At 66.2% G+C, this 10,549-nt stretch overlaps 1 protein-coding gene across 1 annotated transcript; it reads right to left on the bottom strand.

Moving 5' to 3' along the window:
• Positions 1 to 1,053: 1,053 nt before the first annotated feature.
• TBXT (T-box transcription factor T) lies at positions 1,054 to 9,367 on the bottom strand. The gene is given in 9 exon segments (XM_070417359.1): positions 1,054 to 1,327; positions 3,422 to 3,557; positions 4,611 to 4,677; positions 4,679 to 4,788; positions 6,211 to 6,272; positions 6,371 to 6,432; positions 7,612 to 7,746; positions 8,451 to 8,715; positions 9,162 to 9,367. Coding segments are annotated over 9 exon segments (1,317 nt in total).
• Positions 9,368 to 10,549: the final 1,182 nt, after the last annotated feature.

Genomic DNA, 10,549 nt, shown 5'->3' with positions numbered 1-10,549 from the left:
CACGGGGGCGCTCACACAGCTGCCTGTGCCCAGGCTCTGTGGACTGGCCACCTGTAGCCTCCGGGAAGCAGAGGTTTGGAGCATCAAGTGGCCGCAGTGAGATTAGAATAAGGACCGCCCCCCCCCTCCCCCCCCCCCGGCAGAGAAAGCGCCCCAATCGGCACAGGGGGGGTCTGGTCGCTGCGGGGACACCAGGGGGAAGTCTTTACAGACACCCTTTGCTCAAACCTCGGTGCAGCTGGTCTGTCTTTATGCACCAAACATGTGCCTGTTCACCTGACATGCTTGCCCTGGTGCGGGCCCGTCCCTCTACCGCACCGTACACCCGCCTCTATCCTCTCCCGGCAGACGGACGGACGGACAGACGGAAGTGTCTCTTTGGGACAAGGTCTCTGCCGCCAGCTAGGACCAGCGGCACAGTCTCCCTGGCAAGCCGCCAGTCTCAGCAGGAAGGGCAGGGCAGGGAAGGGAAGGGAAGGGAAGGGAAGGGAAGGGCAGGGAAGGGAAGGGCAGGGGTGAGGGGAGGGGAGGGGAGGCGGGTGAATGACAGCACCAGCGTCTGGTAGAGCCTTTATTGTGCAGAAAGGCTTTCTGCTGATTGTCTTGGCGACGGTGTCAGAACAAAAGCAGAAACAGCTGCAGGTTCGACAATACAAGCATCGCTACCCAGGCTCACTACACCCGTCCCCGGGCAGACCAGGCACCAGGCAGGCGACCATGACGTCATCTGTGCCCAGGCCCTGACAGCCGGGAGGGAGGGAGGGAGTTCAAGGTGGGCCCTCGTCACAGTCTGCGTGCCGAGCCGTCTATGCGGGAAAGGCCGTCCCGGACGGAGCAATCCCTTCACCATGAACCTGGTGAGCGGGGCCGCCGGCGTGTCCTTCACCTGCAGCACAGACACGGCCCGGCCGCGCCGACCTGGACCCGTGGGCGAGGGCGCCTGTCTGTGACAGTGTTTCCTTCCGACCCTGAGGCGCCCATGTGCCCAGATGAACCGACAACACGCGTGGCCACAGCGAAGAAGTCGTTGCATCTTTGGAGACCGGGGTGCGCTCACAGGGAAGGCGGCGACGCGGGCGTCCAGGAGGCTATGAGGCAGGCCAGGGCCGAGGTGTCGTACTGGCTGTCGGGCACGTCTGGGGCCGCGGCGGCCCCGTCATACAGCGGGGACCCCGAGGAGGAGGAGGCTGGGCCCGGGGGGCCCAGGGCGGCGGGGTGGGGGGCGGGCCCCCGGAAGAACGGGGCCCCCAGCCCGCTGGGCATCGCGGCCTGCTGAGCGCCCGGTGTGCCGGCGCCGCTGCTCACGGACCACAGGCCGGGGTACTGGCTGCAAGGGGAGGACACGCCGTCAGGGACCTGGCGCTGGGCACAGACCATCAGAGACCCCGAGCCGGGCCCAGACCAGCGCAGGAGGGGCCCCCAAACCCTGCTCCCGAGAACTGGGGACATAGCCTTCCAGCCCGCAGTTCCCATGTTAGACCCACTGGGGCGCGTGTCAGCGTCACAGCTGTCAGCCAGGAGAGCCGCCGGGAAGCCGGCCGCAGGACATCGGCACATCCGCCCTCGGGGCCCAGCCCTCAGCGTTTGCTATGGAGACTCCAGGACAGGAACCCAGAACCCCAGATGGACTGAACCCCACGTCCGAGGATGTGCTTCACGAGGCATCTGTGTGACCCCCCCACCCAGGGACCTCGGGATGGAGATGACACCCCGAGAGCCCGGGCCTGCGGACGCGTCCCTCTGAGTCCCCCCACCAGGCACCAGGCCCTGCGCTTGGGGCTGGAACCGCTGGGCCGCCACCCCTGGGCACTGGGCACAGCAGAGAGGAAGGGCCTGGGGATCAAGCCACAACCCGGGCATGTGCCCGTGACCGTCATCGAACCCAGGACCCTTCAGTCTGCAGGCCGACGCTCTATCCACTGAGCCACACCAGCCAGGGCTAAAATTGCTTTTTAACAATGTCTTTCTCCTCCACAGAACCCGTCTACGAGCGAAGGAGACTGGTGCTGGGCGGGCTGTCCGTAGCTCACATGGACTTGAACTTGCCAACAAGCCTGGGGTCAGAGGTGCGGCGACACCCAGGTCCCAGCGAAGAGGAAGGTGGCTCTGAGCTGCCGGGAGGACAGGGCAGTGCCGAGGCCTCAGGGGTCCCGCGGCCAGCACCCCATTTGTAACCACGGGTCACACATTGATGTACGGGGTCTCGGTGACCTCAAGCCCTCGAAAGTTGGCTGGTTTGTAGACAATTCAGTTCTTATTACAGGGGCACCATTTCCTGGGCACATCTGGGGTTCTGTGACAACGCGCTGCATCGCCGTGGGGGTCGAGGTGACGTCCACAGACCCACCCGGAGGGGAGCCCCACACCCGGTCCTGTCCTGCCTCTGAACGGGTCTCCTCGTCGGGAAATGGACCTGGCTTCTAGCTCCGTCAGCTTTTATTGTAAGAATCTAACGAGGAAACGTAATCCAGGTGCCGGCCCGCTGGGCCTCTGAGCCCGTCTCCTTCTGCGTAACTTTCCAGCTAATGGGTCAGTCACCCGCCTTCACCAGGGACCAGCACGCATGCTCACGGCTTCGACTCCCGACAGCAGTGATGGCGAACCTCTGACACGCGAACTCATTTTTTTGGTTGATTTTTCTTTGTTAGATGGCATTTAAATATGTAAAATAAATGTCAAAAATATAAGTCTTTGTTTTACTATGGTTGCAAATATCAAAAATTTTCTATATGTGACACGGCACCAGAGTTAAGTTAGGGTTTTTCAAAAATGCTGACACGCCGAGCTCAAAAGGTTCACCATCACTGCCCTACAGGAAGGCCAACTGATGCATGTCCTTCGTTACTAGCTCCTGCCGAAGAAGATTCTGGAAACCTATTCTTAAGTCCGAATTGGCGTTTACGGAACAGCCTGGGGGTAAAGTCCCGTGTGAGAAACACGTCAATGACACCTGCACGGTGTCCGGGGGAGGACGGATCGCGTGGGCTCCGCACGAGCCACGTAACTGCCTGCTGTGCTGTGTGCCTGCCCCTGACTGACACTGACTGTCAACTGCAGCTGAAAAATGTTCAATCCTTTTCTAAAAATGTACCTACTGACCCCACAGCCCTGGGAGGAGGCCGAGGCGGGGGCTCCTGTGTCCCTTCCTTAAGGAAAGGAGGCGGGGGTTTCAGCGGCTGTCGGCCCGGGACATGCAGGGCCGGCCTCCTCTCGTTAAGGCCCAGCCCCCACGCCCAGAGCCCAGGCCTGAGCAGAACCCCGTGGGACCTGGGACCCCTGCACAGCCCTGGCGAGTGGTCAGCCGACACGTGAAAACCCCACCCCCAGGTCAAGGGCAGGATCAAGGCCCAAGAGTGGACGCGGCACGCAGCCAGGCACAGGGGTCCCGGCTCGGCCGCACCGCTCCCCGCGCACACGTTACCTGGCGCCCGCAGGTGGGCCGGAGCCGGCGCTCACGGGCAGCACGCCGGTGTGGGCGTGGGCGGGCACCCCGAGGCCCGGCCAGTTGTCGTGGGGCTGGAGCATGGACACGCAGGCAGGCGAGGAGTCGGAATAGGCTGCGGGGGCAAGAGAGCGTGGTTGTCAGCGGGGTCCTCCAGGAGCCACAGGTGCAGCCCATAGTCCCCGGGACGCAGCCACCAGCCCGAGCGGGCCTGCGCTTCCCTGTGCAATGCGCCCTCAGCCCTTCCTGCAGCCAGGGCTCCGGGGTGCGGGCCAGGCCCCTGGGTGCGGGCCAGGCTCTGAGGTGGCTGAGTGAGGCCCCGGAGCTGCTGGAGCTGCTATGAGTGCAGCCGGGCTCTGCCCGAGGGGTGGCTGTGCCCTGCGACCCCCTGCCTGGGTGTGAACGCGCACCCACTACGCACCCCGCTGCACGAGGCTTTGCCCTGTCGTTAGAGCCTCGGCCGCCTGCAGACAACCTCCGCTCCTTCCACTGAGGACTCACCCCTCTCACCTCCCTGTCCCCAAACAGTTCTTAAGAGCTGAGGGCTGGGGCCGCTGAGGCTCTGGGAGGTGTAAAGGGGACCTTCTCGCCAGGGCCCAGCCTGGGGGGGAACTAGCCCCAGCGACCCCTCCTTCCCAGGGAGCCCCGTCCCGGCCCAATGGTGTGGCTGCCTGAGCGCGTTCCTCAGCTGCTGCTCCTCTTGGCAGACAGCACGGAGGCGGGAGGCGGTGCGACAGCCAAGGAAAGGGCCACCTGAGGCCAGGGACCCCGCGGCTGGCGCCCAGAACCACCAGGGCAGAGCCTGGGGGGGCGGCGACAGGCTGCGGGGACGGGACCCCACCCTCGGACAAACACGGGGCTCTGAGCAAGCGGGGGCTTCTGTGCCGGCCGAACACCCCCACAATCCTTGGGGAGGCTGAGGAGACCCCAGGCCTGGGCACAGGGTGTGGGGTGCGGGGTGGGGGTGGGACCTCCGCGCCTTCGGACCCGCTGGCGCAGGGCTCCTGGCCGAGGACGGGAATGGAGGGCCCTTCACCTCAGGCCTGGCTTGGGTGCGTTCCTGCGAGTTTTCCTCCTCTGGGCCCTGCTGCTGCCTCCCCAGCCCCCAGGCCCCCCATCTCCCCCTCAGCCCCCCCCAGCCCCCTTCCGCCATGGGCCCTGGACTTACTGGGGGGGCTGTTCCGGTGCGCGTAGGGGCTGGGGTAGGGCGCCGGCCGGTGGCTCCTCAGGGCGGGGGTACCGCTCACAGCCGTGCGTGGGGGGCAGCGACAGGGGGCCTCCGAACTGGGGGTGCGGGGCGGCCGGGGGGCACAGCGCGCTGGTGCCGGGGAGGAGCCACCCCCCTGCTGTGAGGAAAGAAGGCTGGTCGCTGGCATCGGCCTCCATCCCAGAGGACACAGAGTGGCCAGGGAGCGGATCCTGTTCTTGGGGCCCATGAGGGGCTCCCCAGGTCACACCAGGGTCACACCTCGTGGCCACAGCTCCGCACCAAGGCCCTGCGGACCCGGCTTCCAGACCTGAGGCCCCCAGGATCCTGCACCGACCTCGGCCCCCCAGACGCCCGGCCGGCAGCCCAGGCCGCGCTGCTGAGCATGAAGCAAACGGACCAGCAGACAAACTCGGGGCCCGACGGGGCAGCAGCGGCGTGTCCCCTTGTCCCCCTCGCCCGGCTGCCTCCACTGCAGTCCGGGGAGCCCCTGTCCTCACGGGGCGCTGGGACCCCCGTGTTCTGCTTGTTTTGTTTCAGGCTCATTCTCCCGCTGGACCCGTCAATCAGAAACCCGCCCCAGCACCGCCCTCCGAGGCCGGTTTCTCCTGGTCCTGCTGCTTCTGTGAAGTCACTGGGCCTCGTCTCCTTAACTCAGAAAAGCCACCTCCAGGGGCGCCTGCTCCGACCCGGCCCCCGACCTGCGGCCCCCGACCTGCGGCCGGCCCTTCAGACAACACGGGACCAGGTCCCCACGGCCTCCAGCACGCCCACCCCTGCCGGAGCCGGTCACATACTACCTTCACGTGAGCCGGTCACATACTACCTTCACGTGCTGCCTTCACGTGCTGCCCTCCCAGGAGCCGGTACGTGCCGCCCGGGAGGCCCGAGGCGCTCCAGCAGGTGGTCTTCAGGGAAGGGGCGCAGCCGGAGCGCGTGGGGAGCTGCTCGCTGCTCATCGGCCTCCTGAGGACCAGCACGTGCTGCCCTCTCTCCCAGCTGCAGCCATTCACCTCCCCGCCAGGCGGGGCTGGACCAGGTGCTCCCCCTCCAGCCGCCATCAGACCTGCCTCCCTCTGCTCGCTCACCGGCTCCCAGGGGAAGCGGAACTTGGAGCCGCCTGGCCCTCAGCAGCCCCCTCAGCAGCGTCTCCCCCAAACCAGCGCCCTAACCTGCCCTCCCAGAGCCGGGCCTCTAAGGAGACACCTTTGTTCCCAAGCATCGCTCCTGTCGGCCCTGCAGTCCTCAGTCAGGAACAACACACGAACAGTCCAGAGCGGCTCCCACAGCCGGCTCCCCTCCGTCCGCACAGACTCTAACCACCCCCAGGTCTCAGGGATGTCCCGCCCGGGGAGGGGGGGCGCCTGGGGGCCGAGGAGAGAGGTGGGAACCTCCCCCAGGCCTCCCTGGAAGGTGCATGGGGGGAGCAGAGGTTCGAGGCCACGGGCCTGGAGGGGCTGGAGAGGCAGCACAGGGCCCTGAGCCTCGCCCAGCCACAGGGGTCTGCCCGCCGCACACAGACCCGGGCGGCTCCGCTCCCAGCAGAGGCGACAAACCGTACACTGGGAGAAGCCGGACTGCTGGCCGTCCCCGGGGTCGTCCATCGCGTCCTTGTGGTCGCTTCTGTCCAAAAAGCGTATTGCAGCGTCAGAGAGAACACGCGGAAAACAGCGTTCGCAGCTACGGCGCGTTTCTGCCCGAAGGGGCAGCGACTCGCTCACCTCTCCTTCGCGTCCAGGAAGGCTTTGGCGAAGGGGTTGTATTTAATCTTGAGAGCTGTGATCTGAAAAACAAGAAGCCGCATGTCCTGTGTATTGGCGACAGCCGGAGGTTCAGCGGCACTGAGACAAGGGGAGGCCCCCGCGTCCCGTGTAAATATCCAAATATGACCCCACTCCTCTCCGGGTAGTTTTCTCGGTGGGTCCGCGTGGCTGGGGAGTGGCACCATTTCATACAGAATAGCACGGTGGCCCGGCCGGCGTGGCTCAGCGGTTGAGCATCGACCTGTGAACCAGGAGGTCATGGTCGACTCCCCATCAGGGCACAGGCCCGGGTTGTGGGCTCGATCCCCAATGAGGGGCGTGCAGGAGGCAGCCGATCCATCATGGATGTTTCTCTCTCTCCCTCTCCCTTCCTCTCTGAAATCAGTACAAATATATTAAAAACAAAAAAGAATAGCCCGTTTTCTAAGTGGAATTCACAAGACACTGGGCCTCCTGCTGACAACATTCTGTGCATCAACCGACACGCGGAGCTCGAACCCGACCGGCTCGGGAAACAGCGACCTGCTCGCTCCAGCGGGCGGTCCACACCCCCAGCTCCGCCGCGGCCTGGACGGGCACCAGCAGCGCCTCGTTCCTAGGCAGCACCGGGCCCAGGCCTGTTGAAGAAAGCCTCAGGCTTTTACCTAAGTGTCTGGCACATCCTTGCCTGTGGAGGTTGTAGACGCCTCTAGTTTAGACACTGTTACAGTCACAGGCGGCAATGCTCGCACGAGGACTTATTGAAACTCTTCTCCCCTCTGCCCGGTTTTGTGGGAAATCATTTGAAAAGCGACAAGGCCGAGTGTCACAGCACCTCGCTCATGTGGAATCTAATGAACGAAAGGAACTGATGACAAAACGAGACCCGAAGCCGGGAGGCCTGGAGCAGACGGGCACGTCTCCATGTGGGTTGGGGACGGGAAGAGAGAAACCGAAGGATTTCCACAAACTCACTGCACAGCCCCTGGCACGGGCAATAGGGGGTGAAGTCCTGGGGGTCGGGGGGCATGGGCAATATCTGTAATACTATCAACCATGAAAGTATGTTTTAAAAATAAAAATAAAAAGTCATTTGGTGACAAAACACACTTATTTGTAAAGGCGCTAGCATTTGGCCTGAGGGACACTATCGCACTGGCCGCCCCTCCCGGGACTCTGCCTGGAACAGGCCCCCCCCCCCGCACCCCCTCGCCCCTCACCTCCTCATTCTGGTAGGCCGTCACCGCGATGAACTGCGTCTCGGGGAAGCAGTGGCTGGTGATCATGCGCTGGGGGCCGCCCACCCTCACAATGTGGATTCGAGGCTCATACTTATGCAAGGAGTTCAGCATGATCTGGGGGGACACAAACACGGGCGTGGAGGCATGTCCCAGTTGGGGTCCCAGACACCCCCTGCCCTGCCGTGGAGAAGAAGGCACCCCATGCCGACCCCCCAACCTCCCATGGATCACAGCGCCGGCTCCCTGCTCCTGGGGGGTTGCCCTCAGGCGCCCCCATCAAGGAGGAAGGAGTGCCAGAGGCTACAGTCATCGAAGGCCACTGGGACCTGGGGGAGACCCAGCCCACGGCCTCCCACGGCCACAGGCAACGCCACCGCCCAGCTGGTCTGGCCCTCACGGCCGCCGGGGACAGTCCCAGGTCCAGCCCAGGTCCAGCCGTTGCAAGGACGCATTTGCGGGTTTGCTCGGATTCGGGTTTGCTCGGATTCTCCACAAGGACTGTGGTGCCTCTCACCTCTGAAGTGGCCGCCCACCGCCAGGGAGGTGTTTGCTCTGCCCCCAGGGAAGTGGGGCTCTACATGCCCAGCCCCCCACCGGAGACCTGCCCCCCTCGGCCAGGTTAGGCTGCGCCCCTCCACGTCCCCCAGGTGGTGCTGTAACCCCCATAGAGTCACTGCAGGCAACACTGACGGCTTCACCGAGGGGGTCAGGGTTAGGGTTAGGGGGGCTGCAGGTCTCCAGGGAGAAGGCGCCCCCCCGAAAGCAGGTCCCTTCAGGGGCTCCAGGCGCCTCTCCGGCCCCGCGCCTGGCGCACCCACCTGGCCGCCGCCGTTGAGCTTGTTGGTGAGCTTGACCTTGCTGAAGGACACGGGCGCCTTCATCCAGTGCGCCCCGAAGTTGGGCGAGTCCGGGTGGATGTAGACGCAGCTGGGCGCCTGGGGCTCGGGCTTGCCGCCCGGCACCCACTCCCCGTTCACATACTTCCAGCGGTGGCCGTCGGCCGCCACGAAGTCCAGCAGGAAGGAGTACATGGCGTTGGGGTCCAGGCCGGACACGTTCACCTTCAGCACCGGGAACATGCGCCTGGAACGGAAGGGGCGCGGCGGGAGGAGCTTGGGCCGCCCGTGGGCCACAGGCTGAGAACTGGGGGCGGGCACTGACATTGCTGGGCGAAGATGGGCGAAGAGGGGCCCAGCGTTGGGACCTTCCAGCCCCCCAGGGCCCCCGCCCCCACCTCAGGCGGCCTCCACCCTCCCCAGCCTCCGGAGGCGGAGGTCCCCGCCGAGGTCCCGGCCCAGCCGCAGGCGTAGGGGCAGGAGTGGGCAGCGCAGCTGGAGGCCCGGGACTCCGCCAAGGAGCCCTCCTCCCGCGAATAAAGACCCGGAGACGCTGGCTCGTGGCCCGGGTCTGCTCCCAGCTCAGGGGAAATGAGCAGAAAGGCCGCCACAGCACCTTTTTAGTTGGACAGTAAGAAACTTTCCGGCTGCTGCTGCCCGGGCGGCGGCGCAGGCCCGGCCGAGCCCACCCACCTGCCGTTCTTGGTCACGATCATCTCGTTGGTGAGCTCCTTGAAGCGCAGCCACAGCTCGCTCTCCTCCAGGCCCACGCGCAGCTCGCGCTCCGTGGGGTCGCCCTTCTCGCTGCCCGCCTGCAGCTCGCTCTCCACGGCGCTCAGCAGGTGGTCCACGCGGTGCTGCAGGCTTTTCCCCGCGCCCTCGGCGCCGGGGGAGCTCATCCTCCCGCCCGCCCCCCCGCCGCCCCCCGCGCCCGACTCGCTACCCCAGAGCCACCTTCCCCACACTTGGCGCCGCTCCTCCGAGAAGAGGGGCCCTCGGCCAAGACCCGACCGGGCGCGCGGGTCCCAGCACCGGGTGACCCGGGAGAGGGAGCGGAGGGAGACGACGGCGCGGGGGGCGGGGCGGGGGTCCACTTGAACTCCTCCGGGAGCCTAGAGCTGGGCTCTGGGGGGAGAGGTCGGTCCGAATCCATAAATAGCCCCGGCGGCCGAGGGGGCGGCGGCGGATTGGGCCGCGCGCCCTTTCAAGTGCGGGGGCCGCTGCCCATTGGCCGCGCGCGGCCACTTCAGACCCGCCCGGAGGCCGACCGGGGGCCCCGTGTGCGGGTTTCCAGGAAGCGGAGGTCCATCCCCGCCTGGCCCGGCCCCACACCCCCGCCCCTTCCCAAATGTTTGCGCCTCCATCAAAGGAGGTCCGGGAGGCGGGAGGGGCCGGAGGCCGGACTCGCCCCAGTCCCGCGGCCCAGGGGCTGCGGCCGCCCACGACGCTCCCCACCTCCCGCGCGGGCCTCCTGCTCTCCCCGCGCATCCGGACCCCGCAGGTGCGCCGGGCCGGGAGCGCACCGGGAGCCCACCTGCGCCGGGGCCCGAAGCGCCGGCCGGATGCGCGCACAGCCCCGCGGTGCCCGGGCCGGGCCCGTCTCCATGCCCGGAAGGCCCAGCCCTCCACGGAGCCGCGTCTGGTCTCACACGTCCCTCCCGCGGCGCTTCAGGCGGCTCCATGAACACCGACGACCGTGGCTCGCCACCCGGTGCCCGCGTTCCTCGGCCCTCACCTGCCTGGAAGGGAGGCCCCAGGCCCGAGTCGGCCCCGGGCCGGTGCCGCGCCCAGAGCGGGAAATGGACGCACATCAACCGAAGGAGCCTTTTTGGAAGTGTGCTCGCTCCCCCCTAAAAGCAGGGCTGGGGGAGAGGGCTGCGCGCGCACTGCGTGGGACCCGACTTTCCCGGCTTCTGTTCTGCCCTTTGCTTTGGGGAAGGTGGGAGGGGGCGGGCCGGTGCTCCCGGGAGGGCGAGCAGGGCTCGGGGAGGGCCTCCCCGCCCGCGGCCTCAGCGCAGGGTTTATTGCCTTTTGGTGAGAACCTCCGAGGGGAGAGCGAGGGAAGGTGACAATGGGCAGGA

Source organism: Myotis yumanensis, unplaced genomic scaffold (genome assembly GCF_028538775.1).
Source record: "Myotis yumanensis isolate MYYU_CA2020_CCGP unplaced genomic scaffold, mMyoYum1.0.hap1 SCAF_6, whole genome shotgun sequence".
Lineage (NCBI taxonomy): Eukaryota > Metazoa > Chordata > Mammalia > Chiroptera > Vespertilionidae > Myotis > Myotis yumanensis.
Note: the sequence above shows the minus strand (reverse complement) of the source record. Positions and strands in the feature narration are given on the sequence as shown.